The 21,730-nt window shown below is 39.7% G+C and overlaps 1 protein-coding gene across 8 annotated transcripts in view; it reads right to left on the bottom strand.

The window, feature by feature from the left end:
* PPP4R3B (protein phosphatase 4 regulatory subunit 3B) overlaps positions 1-21,730 on the bottom strand; it is a 69,856-nt gene that overhangs the window by 20,346 nt on the left and 27,780 nt on the right. For 7 of the 8 annotated variants that reach the window (XR_016229364.1, XR_016229366.1, XR_016229365.1 and 4 more), the window contains exons 5-9: positions 16,249-16,326; positions 14,783-14,899; positions 12,597-12,713; positions 3,922-4,053; positions 1,098-1,200 (exon numbers count right to left, since the gene is read on the bottom strand). Coding sequence is in view for 5 of the 8 variants with exons in the window: in XM_008254387.5 (XP_008252609.1) it covers positions 1,098-1,200; positions 3,922-4,053; positions 12,597-12,713; positions 14,783-14,899; positions 16,249-16,326 (547 nt within the window). In the remaining 3 variants the exon portion in view is untranslated. Of the gene's footprint in view, positions 1-1,097; positions 1,201-3,921; positions 4,054-11,928; positions 12,193-12,596; positions 12,714-14,782; positions 14,900-16,248; positions 16,327-21,730 lie in introns of those variants that run through there. The other variant, XM_089326402.1, reaches the window with a different exon arrangement.

Raw genomic sequence — 21,730 nt, 5'->3', positions numbered from 1 at the left:
TGTAATATCTATGGCTAAGTTAAATAAAGTAGAACTTAGTTTAAAAACTGACATCAAATTAGATACCTGCAACTATAAAAACCTGGAAGGATACTTAAAATCGGATTCTGTGCTGAGACTGCTTAAAAAATATCTTTAGGTTTTTACTCCACTTAACAAACTGAAACCAGAAATTGTAGCTGATGAATTATGGGTACACTTAATCCAACAAAGGTAATATGGAAATTAAGTAAAATACACTCTAAAAAACAACTTGCTCTAATATACTGGCATAATTTTATATTTAGAAGTTAAGATATTTAAAGAGTTCATGTTTCTTAAAAATGATTTCTCACCCTAACCAACTTATCTGATTAACCCACCTATTTCTGATCCTGATGTTGTGGATTGAGGGCCTTCACTTCATTTCACTGTGCCAAGTTTTTCTAAAAAATGATGGTTCCCTAGATTTTTGAAATATAGGTGATATACTTACTGTCTGCTCCTGTATGTCATTCTATATGTCAATTCTAACAACTTCAGGGATAATCTCTTTGCCAAGTATCTACATCTCTATTTTTCAGTGTGTAATAATACATTTTGCCACATTTGCTATGTCATTCTCTTCTATAAATACTCAGAAAAAAGGAAAATCCTGATTTTATATTGCAGCTTGAAACTTTCAGTAGTGGGGGCTGGCGCTGTAGAGTAGAAGGTTAAGCCTCCACCTATATGGCCAGCATCCCATATGGGCACTGGTTTGAGTCCCAGCTGCTCCACTTCCCATCCAGGTCCCTGGCTAATGCACCTGGAAAAGCAGCAGAAAACCCAAGTGCTTGGGCCTCTGCACCCAAGTAGGAGACCATCAGAAGTTCCTGGCTCCTGGTTTCGGTCTGGCTCAGCCCCAGCTGTTGCGGCCATTTGGGGAATGACCCAGCAGATGGAAAATCTCTCTCCTTCTCTCTTTGTATCTCTGCCTTTCAAATAAATAAATAAATAAAATCTTAAAAACATTTTTTCAGTAGTTTCTGTGTCATATAAAGTATCCGTTAACTTTAAAAATTATTTCATCCTTCTATAAAAACAGGAATCATAAGTAGATAGATAAGAGACCCTACCCTTTTCACATTTGTCTTCTGAAGTATTGGTCAAAAGTGGTGCTGTGAGGACATGCATACAATGGTTGTAGAAGAAATTTAGAAATTCGCTTTTTTCAGTTTTCTGAAATAGAATAAAAACAAAATATTGTTACCTTTGAAATTAGTAAAACATTTTCAAGAATTAGCAGTACAGGTCATATAAAAATAGAAAATGCTTTAAGATATTGTAAAAGAGCTAAAAGTTATTTATACACTATAAAAGAACCAAAAAGCTAGTTAAGTTCACTTTAATATGATTTATGAGGAACTGAAGTCTATTTCATGTTATATTTTAAAGAGAACTGAAAGCAAAAAAAAATCACACAGCGTCACAAAGCTTTTCTGAGAAGTCATTTAGACCAATTTTTTTCAAAAGAAGCCTGTGATATGAAATGTAATGAACAATCAATTTTTTATATAACCCAGTGACTAATGTTAACAAAATCCAAGTAATGTATGTGTCAGAACAGCGTGCATCATAATCAACACTGTTGACCATCTGTCTCTTTTTGTACAGTGTACTGATTTTTCCGAAAAATATAAAATTTTTATGAAATTACCTCTTCTTTAAAAACATTAGCATTCAAATGTAAAAATAAAATCACAATCAAATCTGTTTCTAAAAGCAGAATAAACAAACAATTAAAAAACTATAAAACAAAAATAAAAACTGATCAAGCCACATGAAAGAATTGCTTAAATTTTGGAACCCCAGATTTTACCTCATTTCAGAATCTTAAAAACTCCTCAATGAATTTATCAAGCGACTAGATGAATATATGAGATTTAAATCTATGTTTCAAATTTCCAAATTTTGTAATTTGGAAAATAATACCTGTGGATTTTTAGCCAATATTTTTCACATAATTGGACTCACAAACATTTGTAATGATCTGAAAATAATACACACATTTTCTAATACTGAGGTAATTTTATAAAGAAAAATATGCCTCTATATTGAGACAACCATTATTAACATTTTGGAATAATTCTTTAAACCTTTTTTTTATGAGTTACACAGTTGAACTCATTTGTTACGGATTAATTTTTTTCTTTTTATTGTGATAAAACTACATGACACAAAAGTTATGTCTTATTTACATTTTTTTAAATTTTTATTTAATGAATATAAATTTCCAAAGTACAGCTTATGGATTACAATGGCTTCTCCCCCATAACGTCCCTCCCACCCGCAACCCTCCCCTTTCCCATTCCCTCTCCCCTTCCATTCACATGAGGATTCATTTTCAATTCTCTTTATATACAGAAGATCAGTTTAGCACACATTAAGTAAAGATTTCAACAGTTTGCTCCCACACAGAAACATAAAGTGAAAAATAATAGATGATTTTTTAAATGATGATGAAATCAGATCAGACCTATTGTCATGTTTAATCCCAGCGAGAGTCAAGTTGGGAATTGCTAATTTCTTCTTTTTTTTTTTTTAACAGAAGAACAGTTTAGTATACATTAAGTAAAGATTTCCACAGTTTGCACCCCCATAGAAACACAAAGTGAAAAATACTGTTTGAGTACTCATTATAGCATTAAATCTCAATGTACAGCACATTAAGGACAGAGATCCTACATGAGGAGTAAGTGCACAGTGACTCCTGTTGTTGACTTTACAAATTGACACTCCTGTTGTTGACTTTACAAATTGACACTCCTGTTGTTGACTTTACAAATTGACACTCCTGTTTATGGCATCAGTAATCTCCCTATGCACCAGTCATGAGTTTCCAAGGCTATGGAAGCCCCTTGAGTTCTCCGACTCTTATCTTGTTTAGACAAGGTCATAGTCAAAGTGGAGGTTCTCTCCTCCCTTCAGAGAAAGGTACCTCCTTCTTTGAAGACCTGTTCTTTCCACTGGGATCTCACTCATGGAGATCTTTCATTTAGGTGTTTGTTTGTTTGTTTTGCCGGAGTGTCTTGGCTTTCCATGCCTGAAATACTCTCATGGGCTTTTCAGCCGGATCCGCATGCCTTTAGGGCTGATTCTGAGGCCAGAGTGCTGTTTAGGACATCCGCCATTCTATGGGTCTGCTGAGTATCTCGCTTCCCATGTTGGATCACTCTCCCCTTTATTTATTCTAATCGGTTAGTATTAGCAGGTACTAGACTTGTTTATGTGCTCCCTTTGACACTTAGTCCTTTCATTATCATCAATTGTGAACAGAAATTGATCACTTGGAATAGTGAGATGGCATTGGTACATGCCACCTTGATGGGATTGAATTGGAGTCCCCTGGTATGTTTCTAACTCTACCATTTGGGGCAAGTCAGCTTGAGCATGTCCCAAATTGTACATCTCTTCCCTCTCTTATCCCCACTCTTATGTTTAACAGGGATCACATTTCAGTTAAATTTCAACACTTAAGAATAACTTAAAAAAAACGGTGACTTGATCAGCATAGCCCTGACTATTAATGAACAACTTAATACATTATCCCTCTTAGTAGTTTTTTTGTCTGTTCTACTTAATATGACTGGTTTAATTCTGTAATTAATACACAGTTATTCTTATTTACATTTTTAAAGGTGTACAGTTTACTGGTGTTAAGTATATTCCCATTGTATGTCAATTTAAGTGAATATATATGTCAAAGACCATAAATGGCATCCTTAAGATTTTGACAAATCATAATATTTTTTCTGCAAATAAAACTGCTATAATTTCACTCCCATCTGAATGACAAAATACAAATGTTTACCTACGTATTTATTGATTCTCAAACGTTATTAAAAAACCATCCCAAACTGACTAGTCCATAACACATTTATCTTAGGGTTGATTTCTTACGTTAGTTGTAGCTAGCATGTTCTCTGGATCAATTAGAGTACGAAGAAGTCCCATTAACTGAACAGCACCTCCAAGTTCAGGATCAGTATCACAGATCATTTGTTCAATTACTACATTAATAAGAAGAATATCCTGAAAGAAAACACATTTTCATTAGACTGGTTTTGATGTAATACAAATAAATAACTCAAAGAATTAAATCAAAATCATACAAAGAATAAACAAAGAAGGGAAGGCTTATTTAAATTTTTTCTTCCTAATGTTTTCAAAGTTCTAGGTACTTACTTGAGTGGAAAAACTTTACTCCAGAGTGAACAAACAAGTGGAAACATAATAACCAGTGATGAGTTCTCTGGAGGTTTTAACAGATTCTCATTCTAGGTTTCAGCCTCAGGAATGAATTTAGAAGTTAACTAAACAAGCAGATCACCTAACTAGAAAACACTTTCTAGCCAAAAAATACAAAAACAAATAAAAAAAAGGTTAAGAACCCAGTATGCAGCTCTTCATGGGAGGTGAGTGAACGCTGTGTTATAATCTACTGTTAAGTAGATTTATTGTTATAGTAATAACACATTATTAGGCTTTTATTTTTTATTTTTGACAGGCAGAGTGGACAGTGAGAGAGAGAGACAGAGAGAAAGGTTTTCCTTTTGCCCTTGGTTCACCCTCCAATGGCCGCCGCACTGCGCTGATCCGATGGCAGGAGCCAGGTACTTATCCTGGTTTCCCATGGGGTGCAGGGCCCAAGCACTTGGGCCATCCTCCACTGCACTCCCGGGGCACAGCAGAGAGCTGGCCTGGAAGAGGGGCAACCAGGACAGAATCCAGTGCCCCGACCGGGACTAGAACCCAGTGTGCCGGCGCCGCAAGGCAGAGGATTAGCCTAGTGAGCCACGGCGCTGGCCACTATTAAGCTTTAAAATAAAGAACCCCAAAGAAGCTTATACATATAAAATTTATCAGCATTATGCTATAAAAAGTCTAACATCAACTTAGTACATTTAAAAATATAAGTCATGTATCACTTAATAATGGGACACATTGAGAAATGTGTTATTAGGCCATTTAGTTAACATCATAGAGTAAATATATATATACATATATATTTATATATATATAAATATGATACAGCCCATTGCTCCTAGAGTCACAAGCAACAAAACACTTTAAGATTAAATCAGGAGTCGGGGCGCTGGATTCTGTCCCAGTTGCTCCTCTTCCAGGCCAGCTCTCTGCTCTGCCCTGGGAGTGCAGTGGAGGATGGCCCAAGTTATTGGGCCCTGCACCCGCATGGGAGACCAGAAGCACCTGGCTCCTGGCTTCAGTTCAGCGCGGTGTGCCGGCTGCAGCGCTCTGGCTGCGGCGGCCATTGGAGGGTGAACCAACGGCCAAGGAAGACCTTTCTCTCTGTCTCTCTCACTGTCTACTCTGCCTGTCAAAAAGAAAAAAAAGAAAAGGAAAAAAAAAAAAGATTAAATCAGGGGTCAGCGCCATGGTGCAGTTGGTTAATCCTCCGCCTGCAGCGCCAGCATTTCATACGGGTGTCGGTCCTAGTCCTGGCTACTCCTCTTCCAATCCAGCTCTCTGCTGTGAAGTAGGAAAGCAGTGGAAGATGGCCCAAGTCCTTGGGCTCCTGCACCCACACAGGAGTCCAGGAGGAGGCGCCTGGCTCCTGGCTTCAGATTGGCACAGCTCCGGCTGTTGCAGCCACTGGGGAATGAACCGGACAGAAGACCTTTCTCTCTGTGTCTCCCTCTCATTGTCTGTAACTCTACCTTTCAAATAAATAAATCCTTAAAAAGATTAAATGAAGCACAAGAGAAAAAGATGTGATTGACAGAAGAAGCAAATGCAAGCTACACGAGGTTGCTGTAGACATAATTGATGTACTTCTTTTTTTTTTAAGATTTATTTATTTATTTATTTATTTGAGAGGTAGAATTACAGAGAGAGAGACATAGAGAAAGGTCTTCCTTCCACTGGTTCACTCCCCAGATGGCCGCAACAGCCAGAGCTGCGCCGATCTGAAGCCAGGTGCCAGTGCCGCAGGCGGATGATTAACCTACTGCGCCATGGCGCCGGCCCCAATAACTGATGTACTTTTTTAAAGTAACCTTCAATAAGCAAGAGTACTCTCTAATCTCATGGACCACCATAACAGATTATTAGGTCCAGGGTATATATGGATTCAAACAACTGCAGATCAGAAATACTGGAAAACTGAATCTGTAACTGGGAATGCAGACTTTTTCCTTACCATCATTCCCTAAACAATGCAAGTATTGCAGCTACTCACATGCCATTTACACTGCATTACATATTATAAGGAATCAAGAGATGATGTATAGGTTATATGCCAATACTACACCATGTTACATAAGGGACTTGAACATCACAGATTTTGATGTTCATCGCTGAGAATGTCCTCACACTAATCTCCCATGGATACTGAGGGACAACTGATATTGAGGAACAACTGGTACATTTCTTCCTTTCCTTTCTCCCTTCCCTTCCTTTTACTTAAAAGTCAGTGTTATAGAAAGAGAGCCCTTTCCAGGCTACTAGCAAGGAGCTGGGTGTGAAGTGGAACAGCCTGGACATGAACCGGTGCTGATATGGGATGCCAGTGTCGCAGGAGATAGCTTCACCTGCCACACCACAAAGCCGGCCCCTATCTTAATTTTCTTAGACATAGTAAACACTTCAGGACACATTCAATTTCGTTTCTCCAACAATCATTTCACTTAGGTCAGAAAACTCATACATAGGCAGTTGCATCAGGATAACAAGGATGTTAAGTCAAGCAATGACTTAATCTAAGCCATTTAAACAGCAATGCTAGTGAACTAATTCTAATGTGGAAGCACCAAAGTCTAATCTAGAGAACATTCTCCTAGGTCTGTAGTCTCAAAAGGTACCAAATACTTCCAGCCCATTAATGTCTGCTTCCCTCCTCTGATCTCTTGCTTTCCTCAAGCTGCCACTTTAGCTTCTGCATTTATAAACCTGAATTCAGAATCAGCCCTTTACCACCACTATCATTGTCTACAGTACTCTGAGAAAGGAGTCAAGTCAGGAATTGGCAAACTACAAAACTACCTGATTGGCTTGCCTGCTTTGTTAGTTCTACAGTAAAATGTTTGTTGGAACACAGTCACATCAATTCATTTTCAAGTTGTTAAGGTCTAACTAATGCTACAGTAGTAGTATGCAGTAGTAAGTAGTAACAAAGATCACAGAGCCTAAAACATCGTTATTTACTTTCTCGTCCTTGCAGAATAACAGTGTGTGAGTTTAACCACAGTTTCTAAAGGACATTTCAAAGTTTTAATTAAAATAATTGGCAAGGGGGCCAGCGTGGTGGTGCACTAGGTTAATCCTCTGCACGCGGGCCGGCATCCCATATGGGCACGAGGTTCTAGTCCCAGTTGCTCTTCTTCCAGTCCAGCTCTCTGCTGTGGCCCGGGAGGGCAATGGAGGATTGGCCAAGTGCTTGGGTGCCTGCACCCGTGTGGGAGACCAGGAAAGAAGCTCCTGGCTTCGTATTGGCGTAGCTCCGGCCGTGGCGGCCATTTGGGGAGTGAATCAATGGAAGGAAGACCTTTCTCTCTGTCTGTAACTCTACTTGTCAAATAAATAAATAAAAATCTTAAAAAAAAAATTGGCAACACAAGGGAAGTTCTGGGTACTTATGCCTAGAACTCCAAAATGATTCAGATTCTAAGGCAGTATCTCTATTTTGACTGGGAAAGACAACAAAATACTTTATTTCACTGATTCTAAAATTTCCTAAAAAGTTTAACTTCTTGCAATTGAGATACATCATGCAATTGATGGCATTCTACAGTCACTATCAGTCAAATGTTAAACATGACAAAATTATATGAAAATCTTCTGACATTTTCTAGTAAGATCCAGAAAGTAACAGTATTTGTGTATCTTACATTCAATGAAGACAATAAACATGAGAAAAAAGAATGGCAATAGCAGGGAGAATATTCTGGAGAGAAAAAAAAGTAACTCATGGATGTTGCAGAAATATTTCTAGTTTTTACATACCAGGGGATTCCAATTCAATCCCATCAAGGTGGCATGTACCAATGGCATCTCACTAGTCCAAGTGATCAATTTCTGTTCACAATTGATGATAATGAAAGGACTAAGAGTCAAAGGGATCGCATAAACAAGTCTAGTACCTGCTAATACTAACCGATAGAATAAATAAAGGGGAGAGTGATCCAACATGGGAAGCGAGATACTCAGCAGACCCATAGAATGGCGGATGTCCTAAACAGCACTCTGGCCTCAGAATCAGCCCTAAAGGCATGCGGATCCGGCTGAAAAGCCCATGAGAGTATTTCAGGCATGGAAAGCCAAGACACTCTGGCAAAACAAACAAACAAACAAACAAACACCTAAATGAAAGATCTCTGTGAGTGAGATCCCAGTGGAAAGAACAGGTCTTCAAAGAAGGAGGTACCTTTCTCTGAAGGGAGGAGAGAACCTCCACTTTGACTATGACCTTATCTAAATAACGTAAGAGTTGATGAACTCGGCCGGCGCCGCGGCTCAATAGGCTAATCCTCCGCCTAGCGGCGCCGGCACACCGGGTTCTAATCCCGGTCGGGGCGCCGGATTCTGTCCCGGTTGCCCCTCTTCCAGGCCAGCCCTCTGCTGTGGCCAGGGAGTGCAGTGGAGGATGACCCAGGTGCTGGGCCCTGCACCCCATGGGAGACCAGGAAAAGCACCTGGCTCCTGGCTCCTGCCATCGGATCAGCGCGGTGCGCCGGCCGCAGTGCGCCGGCCGCGGCGGCCATTGGAGGGTGAACCAACGGCAAAGGAAGACCTTTCTCTCTGTCTCTCTCTCTCACTGTCCACTCTGCCTGTCAAAAAAAAAAAAAAAAAAAAAAAAAAGAGTCGATGAACTCAAAAGGCTTCCATAGCCTTGGAAACTCATGACTGGAGCATAGGGAGATTACTGACGCCATAAACAAGAGTGTCAATTTGTTAAGTCAACAACAGGAGTCACTGTGCACTTACTCCTCATGTAGGATCTCTGTCCTTAATGTGCTGTACATTGAGATTTAATGCTATAACGAGTACTCAAACAGTATTTTTCACTTTGTGTTTCTATGTGGGTACAAACTGTTGAAATCTTTACTTAATGTATACTAAACTGATCTTCTGTATATATAGAAAATTGAAAATGAATCTTGATATGAATGGAAGGGAGAGAGAGCGGGAAAGGGGAGGGTTACGGGTGGGAGGGAAGTCATTGGGTGGGGGGAAGCCAATGTAATCCATAAGCTGTACTTTGGAAATCTATATTCATTAAATAAAAGTTAAAAAAAAGAGAAATATTTCTAGTTTTTAAACACAAATGTAAAAATTTAATAAAAACTCATATAATTTGCATTACAGCAACTTGTATGAATACTGCAAGTATATACAGAATATGTAACATTAAAACATTTACAAGGGAACTTCGAAGAGTTCATAGAAAGTGGAATTAATGGATACTTTTATTTTGGTGCAAAATTTTTAACTCCATGCATATGAGGGATCTTCAAAATCATTCATGGAAAATGCATACTATGAAAGGAGGAAATGCAGGGAGTTAAAAAATTTGTTGCAACAAAATAAACTCATCTTTAAATTCCATTTTTAACAAAATTTTTGAAGTATTCATGTATATTCACATTTACATAAAATCAGTACTTTCAAGCCATATTAACACATTAGAAGAGCACAAATAGCTCATCAATTTTTTTAAAAGATTTATTTATGTGAAAGGCAGACAGAGTAATGGAGAGGGTGAGAAGGAAGGATGGAGGAAGGCATGTAGAGAGAGAGATCAATCTTCTATTTACTGGTTCACTCTCCAAATGGCTACAATGGACAGGTATGGGCCATGCCAAAGCCAGAAGCCAGGAACTCCATTTGGATATACCACACAGGTGGCAGGGTAGACCATCATCCACTCTCTTCCCAGATGTATTAGCAGGAAGCTGGATGGAAACCAGAGCAGCCAGGCCTCACCCCAGCACTCCCATATGGGATGCAGACATCACAAGCGGCAGCTTAACGCATTGCTCCACAATGCTAGCCTAACAGCTCCTCAAATACTGTAAAGAACTTAGTGGTCCAAACTCCAGAAGTCTATGAAATGGCAAAACAGCATGGACAAAGAAAACTTAGCTACTTTTAAAATTTATGGTTATTTTCTGACCATGAACATAATAAACAATTAGCTCCCAGAACTCTTCTCTCTCCTTCTCTAACTCCGCCTATCAAATGAATAAATATCTTCTTTAATAAATAACAAATAATTAATAAATAAATCTCTTAAGAAACTGCAATCACTGAGGTCTTTGATTTTACTGGATTTTTTGCGATCTAACAGTTTTATAGCTTAAATGGAATAGATAAGAATTTTTTTGGGTCACATCACAAAAGGACAGGAAACAAAGATTACATCAAACCAAAGCGCTTTTTGTGCAGCAAAAGAAACAATCAATAAAGAGACAGGATATATAATGAGAAAGTATTTGCAAACTATCCACTTGACATGAGGTTAATATTCAGAATATATAAGGAACTCAAACATCACTATACCAAGAAAACAAATAATCCAGTTAAACAATGGGCAGCAGACCTAAATAGATACTTTCCAAAGGAAGACATGAAAATAGCTAGTAGGTATATGGAAATAGCCAGTAGGTATATGGAAAAATGCAAGTCAAAATCATAATTAAATATTTCCTTTTTAGATAGAATGGCTATTATCAAAAAGACAAAAGACAATGCTGGAAAGGATGTGAAGAAAAGAAAACCCTTGCACACTGTTGATGGCAATGTTAATTAGTATGGATATTGCAGCAAACAGTATGGAGGTTCCTCAAAAATTAAAAACAGTACTGCCAGCCATATGATTTAGCTCACTGCTGACTACATAAACATCTAAAGGAAACGAAGGCAGTCTGCTGAAAAGACATCTGCATGTCCATATTTATTTCAGCACTATTCACAGCAGTCAAGAAATACAAACAACTTAAGTGTTGATTAACTGATGAATGGTTAAAAAAATGCAGTACATATACACAATGGAATGCTATTCAGACATTAAAAAAGGTGAAATCCTGTCACTTATAACATGTAGATTGAACTGGAGGATATTATGTTGAATGAAATAAGCCAAGCACAGAAAGACAAGTACCATATGATCTCACCCATAATGGAAATCAAAATGGCTGCCCTCTTACACTGACAGCATAATAGTCCTTTGCAGAGGTGGGGAGATGGGGGCTGACGGATTAAGAAAGGTTGCTCAGTGGGTATTAAGTTACAGTTAGAGACAAGTTCTAATGTTCTATTTCATAGCAGAGTAACTAAAGATGATAATGATAATGAATTGTGTTTCAAAAAGCTAGAATAAAGAATTTCAAATATTTTCTCACATGAAACAATGTTTGAAGAGATAGAATATCATGATTTGAACATTACATAATGTATGCATATACTGAAATATCACATTGATGCATCTCATATGTAAGTACAATTTTTATGTGTCAGTTAAAAAACTAAAGTAGACCATAGGAGGCAGCATAGGATGGCTCATGTAGTTGGCTCCCTGCTACCCATGTGGCAGACCTGGACTGTATTCTTGTCTCCCAGTTTTGGCCCTATCCTAGCATTGCAGCTATCTGGGAAGTGAAGCAGTGGATGGACAGTGTCTGTTTGCCTCTCAAATAAATTAAAAAACAAAAATAAAAAGTATATATTGCATGTTCATTTTTTACTTAAAATAATTTAAAGGGAAAGTTCAGATATTTCTATTCTAGGAAGATCACATTGGTCTCATTATTGATCTTTCCAATCTTAAAAAGAAAAATTTGAGCAAATGAAAGCAACTTCTTAGTTATATGTAACTAGTTATACTAGTTAACTACCTGAAATGCAAATCCCCCAATGGTATATAATTCTACTACATTAGTACTCAAAAAATTTTTGTTTTAAAGATTTATTTATTTATTTGAAAGGCAGAGTTACAGAGAGGCAGAGGCAGAGAGAGGGAGGGAGAGATTTTCCACCAGTTGGTTCACTCCCCAGATGGCCACAATGGTTGGAGCTGGGCCGATTCAAAGCCAGGAGCCAGGAGCCAGGAGCCAGGAGCCAGGAGCCAGGAGCCAGGAGCCAGGAGCCAGGAGCCAGGAGCCAGGAGCCAGGAGCCAGGTCTCCCAAGTGGTTGCAGGGGCCTAAGGATTTCTACTGCTTTCCCAGCAGTAGAGAGCTAGATCAGCTACAGCAGAGAGCTAGATCAGAAGTGGAGCAGCTGGGACTTGAACCACTGCCCACATGGGATGCTGGCACTGCAGGTGATAGCTTTACCCACTACACCACAGTGCCAGCCCCAGTAATTCAAAATTTTTAAAGACCAATATTTAAGAATCAAATTCTATTATAATCTACTTACCTATGGTATGGATATTTGCTTTTTCTTTACAAAAAACAAGTCAATTGTCACAAATCCTATGATATCAAAGTCACACCTGATCATAAATCTATTAGTCTGTTGTTAAAAAGATCAAGACTAAAGATATGTTTCCTCTGTCAGCAGTTTGCATTCACTACTCTACAGGTAATTCATACAGAACCACAGCATTATTACTTACATCGTCACTTTGTTGGGCTTCTTGCATTACAAACTCTCGGACCATAGATGGACTAAACTCTACTAGATAAGAAAATATATCTGTAGCAGCTGATCTGACTTGCAAATCATCCATGCCCTGAAAAAAAGGAAAACTACATTACTTACAGAATGTTCACAAATGTTTTGGTTGTATCTCATTTTTTTCTCAAATCTATGTACTCTCATTCATCTTTTTGGATTAAGATATTACACAGCAATGAAAATATTATGTTTCCAACAGTTTCTTCCTTCCTTTTCACAAATAGTGCATCTCTTGAGCAGCTCAATGATTAAAAACCAGTTTCTGCTGGTTTTTAATACTGCAAAGAAATGCTCAGAAAACTTAAATGTAAAAACAGCATAGGATTATAAAGCAATGTTTTAAAAATGCTGAAAGAAATCGGAGAAGATAATTTACTTAAATATATGCAAAACTCTGAAAAACATTCCTTATATCCCATAGGTAAGGCTGCAAAGCCTTCCAGAATCTGTCTTTTGTTCTCGATTTGCTGGGATTACTCTAGTATTTCTGTGACTTGCTAAATTAGGATGTTCTTTGAAAGCATTTTTTGAGATGCCAGTGTTGAGGTGCAGCAAGCTAAACTGCTGCCTGCCAGACACTGGAGTGCTGGTTTGAGTCCTGGCTGCTCCAGTTTCTACCCAGCTCCTGCTAATGGACCTGAGAAACCAGTGGGAGATGGTCCAAATAGTTGGGCCCTGCTGCCCACATGGGAGACCTGGGTGGAGTTCTGGGATCCTGGTTTCAGCCTGGCCCGGCATTGGCTGTTGAGGCCATTTGGGCAGTGAACCAGCAGATGGAAGACCTCTTTCTCTCTCTCCCTCCCTGTCTCTCTGTAACTCTTTATTTCAAATAAATAAAGAAATCTTTAGGTGAAGGAGGAAAACACTTTTTGCCTAAAATACTTTTCCCCCTCTAACACATGAAGGGTACAGGAATCATAAATTGCTCCCTGCTGAGGTGCCTGGGACAGTAGCGGAGGATGGTCCATGTGAGAGACTCAGAAGAAGCTCTTTCAAAACAAAAAAAGTGGGGACCAGGGATGCAGCAAAGCAGGTTAAGCCTCCACCCGTGACACCAGCATACTGTTTGGGGGCTGATTCAAGATCCAGCTCCCTGCTAATGGGCCTGGGAAAGCAGTGGAAGATGGTCCAAGTCCTTGGACCCCTGCACCCATGTGGGAGAACTGGAGGAAGCTAATGGCTCCTAGCTTTGGCCTGACCTGGTTGTTGTGGTCATTTTGGGTAGTGAACCAGCAGATGAAAGATCTTTCTGTTTCTCCTTCAACTCTGTGGGGTGGGGCAGTGCTGTGGCATAGCAGCATATGTCACTGTCTGCAGCATGGGCATTCCATATGAGCACCAGTTCAAGTCCTGGCTACTCCAATTTTGATCTAGCTCCCTACTAATGTGTCTGGGAAAACAGTGGAGGATGGCCCAAGTGCTCCTGTACCCATGTGGGAGACCTGGATGAAACTCCTGGCTCCTGGCTTTGGCCTCCAGCTCTGGCCACTGTGGTCATTTGGGGAGTGAACCAATGGATGGAAGATCTCTCTCTCCCCTGCTGTTTCCATATTTCCAACTTTCAAATAAATAAAAAAATTTTAAAAAATGGTAATTTTTCTTATTTACTTTTTTCTTTTAAAAAATTATTTTTTCATGAGTTATATATTTTATGTTAACATTTTACAGGTTATTCTTTTAAAATTAATTAACACTTTAATATTTCTGCTTTAATTTTTCATATGCTAAATATCAGTGAGTAGATATGTAAACAAATGTCTGAGAACCATGCCCATACTGTAGAAATCAGTCCTCTTGGTTCAGTCTGTCCTACTTGACAAACTGGTCTAAAGAGGAACATTTCCTTGGTTTCTTTGAAACATATTCAATATTTCTAAAGAAAAGGCAACAGTCTTACAAATACATGGGAGTTCTAGTCACCTGAAGCCATACTGCATATAACAGATTACATATAAATTACAAAATAATAAAAATTTGAAAATACTGTTATAGAAATTCTGTTTTATAATTCTGAATTATAAACTACAGGATTCAATAGGCTGTACTGTAATAAATATTTTCACATTCAGAATAAAGATCACAAATTTATAGTTTCATAGGCATGAAAAGAATTGGTATAATTACCATTACAATTTCAAGAGCAGGAAGGATTCCCAATTTTGCCAAAGTTTTGAAAAATGCATCCCTGTTTTGAGGTTGTAATGTCTGAGAAAATGCACAAAATTCCTTGAAAAAATTAACCTGCAATGTTAAAAATTACTGTGAGAAGTTGATAAAAATAAACTTGGGTTATATTATAGCGTCTGTAACAGCATAAAAGCCACCTTTCTGAAAGATTTTGTATTTTCAGAGTATCCTGGCTACCAAAACCACCACTGAGAACAAAAGTTAGCATTTCATAATAGCAAACCTTAGATTATTTCTCAAACACTAACAAATTATCTCTCTAAAGAAACTACTGGGCAAAAATGCTATGTAAGACATTTGTTTTCAGTGAAGATCCTATATTTTCACAAAAATCATCATATGATAAACTGTGGCTGGGTTCTCAGGGAGCTCTTGAAAATATGATATAACTTTAAGAACTGTAAAGGACAGCAGAGATTCCCTAGACTTAACTTTACAAATGAGAAAATTAAGTGGGCTATTATTAAGTAACTATACCAAAGAGGACTTCAATATTTTTAAGACAGTGATATTTCACTATTTTGTAAAATTTCCAAATCCAATTACAATGGTGAAGAAAATGCAGGGGCCAGCGCTGTGACGCAGCAGGTTAACGGCCAGGCTGGCAGCACTGGCATCCCATATGGGTGAAGGTTCTAGTCCCGGCTGTTCCTCTTCCGATCCAGCTCTCTGCTATGGCCTGGGAAAGCAGTAGAAGATGGCCCAAGTCCTTGGGCCTCTGCACCTGCATGGGAGACCCGGAAGAAGCTCCTGGCTCCTGGCTTCGGATTGGCGAAGCTCTGGCTGTTGCGGCCATCTGGGGAGTGAATGAGTGAATGGAAGGCCTCTCTCTCTGTCTCTACCTCTCTCTGAAACTCTTTTAAATAAAATAAAATAAAATAAAATAAAATACCTCTTTATAAAAAAAGAAAAAGAAAATGGCAAACATGGCAAACAGCTGGTACACAGTAATCACTATCCCCTAAATATGGTTTATATAACCCACCCAAATCCGTGCTTATAAACACATTGAAAAATGAAAAAACTTCCAAAGAAATAAACTATTTATCAATCACTTATTCAAGCAGTAGTTTCCTTACCTCTTGTTTAAAAAGAAAAGCATCTCTGTAATGTGAATATTCACAATAATAGCCTGTGAGTTTTTAGTTCTGTCCTGACATAAAACATTTATCTGATTTTGGGACTTATAAGGCATATAAATTCCCTCACTGGTGGGTGGGAACACATAGCAGTTTCCTAATATAAACAACAACAAATTTCATGCATTTTAAATTATATAGTTTAATTTAAAAAAATAGCTTTAATTTATACTAATTATATAAACTTACAACAATTCGTTAAAATTCTAAAGCCGCACAAATCAAGAGTTCTAAGAGTTTGAATTTCAAGAATAAATCACTTACCAACTCACGTCGTTTATCATCATCAGTAGCCTCATCTGTTAATTGTGCAAAAACTTCAGACAAGAACTTTTCATCTTCCTGCACAAGAAATAACTACTATGAAATATTATTTAAGGTATAAAGTTAAATTTATTTACATGATTTGTAAAGATTAGTAGCTGAAAACCCAATAGCATTATCACAAAACCTAAAATTCCAGGTTTATGCTATAATTTTATAAAATTTGATTGTCCCATTCAATCCTAGTTTGACTATATATATATATATATACATATATATATATATAAAATCTACTTTAATTAGAAATATCAGTACAAAGACCTCTTTGGAAAACAAAAATAGATGTTTTAGAGGTGTTGCATTTAAAGGATTCATTTGACAACCTCTGTAGCCCTTCTGCAGGGTCTATATCCAGTTGTGTGTGTGTGTGTGTGTTTTTTTTTTTTTTTTAACGTATTTATTTATTTGAAAGGCAGAGTTATGGGGGCTGGGAGAAAGACAGAGAAGTATCTTCCATCTACTGCAAATGGCTGCAAAGGCTGGGGCTGGTCTGGTTTGAAGCCAGAAGCAGGACCGCCTTCTGGGTCTCCCACATGGGAGCTGGGGCCCAAGCAGTTGGGCCATCCTCTGCTGCTTTCCCAGGTATATTAGCAGGGAGCTGGATTGGAAGTGAAGCAGCCAGGACTCAAACCGGCACCCAGATGGGATGCTGGCACTGCAGGAGGTGGCTTTACCTACTATGCACAACACTGGCTGCTATATCCAGTCTGTATCTACTGAAACAAGTTTGAGGATCTCCCTCAATTAGAAAATCAAGAATAACAAGACAGCAGTAAATAAAGTTGAATTTTAGCAGCCCGTTAAGTTTACAAAGCCACTTAACTCATGAAGAACTGGCATTGTGGTGTAGCAGGTAAAACTGCTGGGCACTGGTTCAAGTCCTAGCTGTTCTCCTTCCACAAACTCTGTGCTAATGGCCTGGGAAAGCGGTGGAAGATGGCTCAAGTCCTTGGGCCCCTGCGCTCGTATGGGAGACCTGGAAGAAGCTCCTGGCTCCTGGCTTCGGATTGGCGCAACTCCGGCCACTGCAGCCAATTGGGGAGTGAACCAGTGGATTGAAGACCTCTCTCTCTCTCTACCTCTCCTCTCTCTGTGTAGCTCTTTCAAATAAACAAATAAATCTTTAAAAGCAAACAAATAAATAAATCCTTAAAAAATAGTACAAAAAAACAGAAGAACTCATGATCTATAGTAGCACATGGCCAACTGGGGTAGTCTTAACATGTTCTTGTGGTACATAAATGATAACTGCTTTTCACTCTGACGACCCTACGATTTTTTTATTTTATTTTTATTTTTTTGGACAGGCAGAGTTAGAGAGAGACAGAGAGAAAGGTCTTCCTTTTTCCATCGGTTCACCCTCCAAGTGGCCGCTGTAGCCCGCGTGTTGCGCCGATCCGAAGCCAGGAGCCAGGAGCTTCTCCTGGTCTCCCATGGGGTGCAGGGCCCAAGGACTTGGGCCATCCTCCACTGCACTCCTGGGCCACAGCAGAGAGCTGGACTGGAAGAGGAGCAACCGGGACAGAATCTGGGCCCCAACCGGCCTCACGGACTCCTTTTGAAACTGGCATTGTGGTCTGAATGATACACCTTCTCAGTATATTAAAATGTGTATGTAATCTTTGGGCTGGCACCGTGGCTCACTAGGCTAATCCTCTGCCTGCGGCGCCAGCACCTCGGGTTCTAGTCCCGGTTGCTCCTCTTCCAGTCCAGCTCTTGCTGTGGCCTGGGAAGGCAGTGGAGGATGGCCCAAGTGCTTGGGCCCTGCACCCACATGGGAGACCAGGAGAAAGCACCTGGCTCCTAGCTTCAGATCAGCGCAACGTGCCTGCCGTAGCGGCCATTTGGGGTGTGAACCAATGGAAGGAAGACCTTTCTCTCTGTCTCTCTCTCTCACTGTCTAACTCTGCCTGTCAAAAAAAAAAAAAAAAAAAAAACAAACAAAAACAAAAAAAACCAAAAAAAAACCACACACACACACAAAAAAACAAAACAAAAACTTGTTCTGGTAAATTGTTAACTCAATCAAATTATATATGACTGTTTTTCTGGATAACACAACAAAATCTCATGGGGAAAAGGACTGCTCCCAAAGAGTCTAAATTAGGGGTGGGTATTGTGGTGTACAAGGTTAAACTGCTGCCTGCCAGAATGGCATTCCATAAGGTTGTACATATGTTTTATGTCCCAGCTGCTTTATTTCCAATCCAGCTCCCAGCTAATGAGCCTGAGGAAGCAGAATATGGCCCAAGTACTTGGGCTTCTGCCACCCATGTGGGATTCTTAGATGGAGTTCCAGGCTTCAGACTTTGGCCTGGCCCAGCCTGGGCAGTTGTGGCCATCTGGGGAGTGAACCAATGGATGGAAGATCTCTCCTTCTGTGTATCTCCTTCTCTGTCAGTAATTCTGCATTCCAAATAAACAAATCTTCGGGGCCAGTGCTGTGCTGTGGAAGATTAAGCCTCCGCCCCAAAAAGAAGAAGAAAAAAAAAACCTCTCTGCATGTAGCACAAGCATCCCATATGGGAGTCCTGGCTGCTCTACTTCTCATCCAGCTCCCTGCTAATACGCCTGGGAAAGCTGAAGAAGATGGCCCAAGTCCTAGGGCTTCTGCATCCACGTGGGAGACCCAGATGAAGCTCTTGGCTCCTGGCTTTGGCCTTACCCAGAACTGCCTGTTGTGTTCACTTGGGGAGTGCACCAATGGATGGAAGAACTCTTTCTCTCCCACCCTTTCTATCTCTGCATTTCAAATAAATAAATAAATCTTTTAAAAAATTTAAAAAAAAAAGTCTAAGTCAAACTTTTCTTTGCAATAAGTGAAAACAGGCAAAACAAAAAACCCACAAAACATTTTTTAGAATGATATAAACACGGAAATTTAGAATTAGACCAAGTTTTATAACAGGACAAAGACTGCTTAGGTCAATTTTAAATTTCAAGAAATTGGGGCAGTGCTGTGGCATAGTGAAAAGCTGCCACCGTGTGGGTGCTGGTTCAAGTCCTGGCTGCTCCATTTCCCATCCAGCTTCCTGCTGATGTACCTGGGAAAGCGGCAGAGGACAGCCCAAGTGGTTGGGACACTGCACCTGTGTGGAACACCAGGAAGAGGCTCTGGGCACCTGGCTTTGGCCTGGCCTAGCCCTGGCCATTGCAGACATCTGGCAAGCAAATCAGAGGATAGATCTCTCTGTGTAATTCTTTCAAATAAATAAATTAATTAAAAAAATTTTTTTTCAAGAAACTGAGGTCCAAAGAGTGGACTTATCTGAAGTCAGCTAGTGACAGACATAGATTTAGAATATAAATCTCCCTAAGGATGAAGTTTTCATCATTCTACCACATAAAACTAGAGAATAAGTTCCCAACATGTTCAAACTTATGTACTGTACTCAAGCAAAATACTCACATACCAAGCTGGAATGGGCCAAACCTAGCTAAGATAAAACTTGGAATGTTAAATTCTATACTAAGTTCAAAAATATCCCTAAGAAAGAAAAGGAAGGAGCATATCACTGCAAATAGTTTTTTTTTCCCCCCTAAGATTTATGTAGAGGACCTAGTGTTGTGACATAGACAGTTAAGCCACTGCCTGTGAGGCTGGCATCCCATATGGGTGCTGCTTCAAGACCTGGCTGCTCCACTTTGGATCCAGGTCCCTGCTAATGCACCTGGGAAAGGAGCAGAAGATGGTTCAAGTGCTTGGGCCCCTTGACCCACATGGGAGATCTGGAAGAAGCTCCAGGCTCCAGCCTGGCCCAGTCCCACCTGTTTTGGTCATTTGGGTAGTGATCTGGTGCATGGAAGATCTCTCTCTCTCTCTCTCTCTCTCTCTCTCTCTCTGTTTCTCAAATAAATCATTAAAGAAGATTTATTTAGAAACTCAGAGTTAAAGAGAGAGAGAGGCAGAGAAAGAACTTCCATCCACTGTTGGGGACAGTATACCTGCTAACCTAGAGGGAAAAAAAAGAGGGCACTTTTCTCTCTCCTTGAACATCTGGCACTGGCGTCCTGTAACTAGCTAAGAGTGGGTGGGCGCCATTTGACATACGTAACAGCTGTGCCAACTTGTGTTGATGCCCAGCAACCAGCTGAGAGGAGATCCCAGAGTCTGGCTGGGATAATGGACAGGGCGTTGGGTGCTCCTGTGGGAGCCTTATGTGCTGGAACTGTGAAAACACTGTGGCTATTAGGGGAAGGGCACATGGTGTGGCTGGCTCATTGGGCAATTACTTGTGGGGGGCTCCACATGCTTGGGGCTCGCTGATTCCCTGGTGAGGCTCACTGCTATGGATCCGTACTCAGACCAACGACTGCACGGATCCTTTGTGTGGTTCTCATGGCAGCATGGATGAATACTGTACCCACTAGAGTTAGCACCCAGGCACTGGACTCTCTTAAGGAGAACAGGTAAGCATCAGACTATGGCAACAGAGCAGAAAAAACCTCCCCTCTGATTTAAAAATAAAGAAAGATTTACCACTCCCAACTTGGGTGTCATCTTGGATACTCCTCTCACCCTGGAGCACTGAACAGAGCTCCCTGGCTACAGTCAGTATACGCCACAGGATATTTACTGAAAGAGCAGACACTCCACTAATCCACAGAGCCGTAGTCCAAAGATAAAAGCCATCACAGGGAAAAAAAATAAGTCAACAAGTATCTCCACAAACACCTAAAAATAAATGCAGCAATCCAAGAAACAAGAATAAGAAAGACAACATGATACCCCCAAAGGAACAAAACACCACTTCAATACTAGAATGTGAAAATGAAGATATTGCAGAAATGTCAGAAATGAACAAAAATTGATTGTAGTATTACTTAGAAGTTAATCAGAAGCAAATCCACGAACTAACGAAATCTGTACATGACATGAAAGAAAATTTTCTCAGGAAAATGAGATTTAAAAAAAATTTTTTTTTTTTTTTGGAAAGGCAAAGTTAGAGACAGGCAGGGAGAGAGAGAGTGAGCAAGCGAGAAGTCTTCCATCCGCTGGTTCACTCCCCAGATGGCCACAATAGCCAGAACTTAGCCGATCCAAAGACAGGAGCTTCTTCAGGGTCTCCCAAGCCCAAGAACTTGGGCCATCTTCCACTGCATTCCCAGGCCATAGCAGAAAGCTGAATCAGAAGTGGAGGAGCCAGGACTCAAATTGGCACCCATCAGGGATGCCGGCACTGCAGGCAGCAGCTTTACCTGCTAAGCCACAACGCTGGTCCCAAAACAGATTTTAAAGAGAAATCAAAACGAAATATTTGAAATGAAGAATTCAATAGAACAACTAAAAGGTTTGGTAGAAAGCCTTAACAACAGAATCAACAAGGTAGAACAAAGCATATCCAAGTTAGAAGACAAATCTCTGGAAATTTTATACTCAGACCAAAAAAAAAAAAAAAAAAAAAAAAAAAAAAGAAGAAGA

The sequence above is a fragment of the Oryctolagus cuniculus genome, chromosome 2 (genome assembly GCF_051225735.1).
Source record: "Oryctolagus cuniculus isolate XC-2025 breed Fujian yellow rabbit chromosome 2, ASM5122573v1, whole genome shotgun sequence".
Taxonomy (NCBI): Eukaryota; Metazoa; Chordata; class Mammalia; order Lagomorpha; family Leporidae; genus Oryctolagus; species Oryctolagus cuniculus.
The sequence above is the reverse complement of the archived record's forward strand: the minus strand, read 5'-3'. Positions and strand labels throughout refer to the sequence as shown.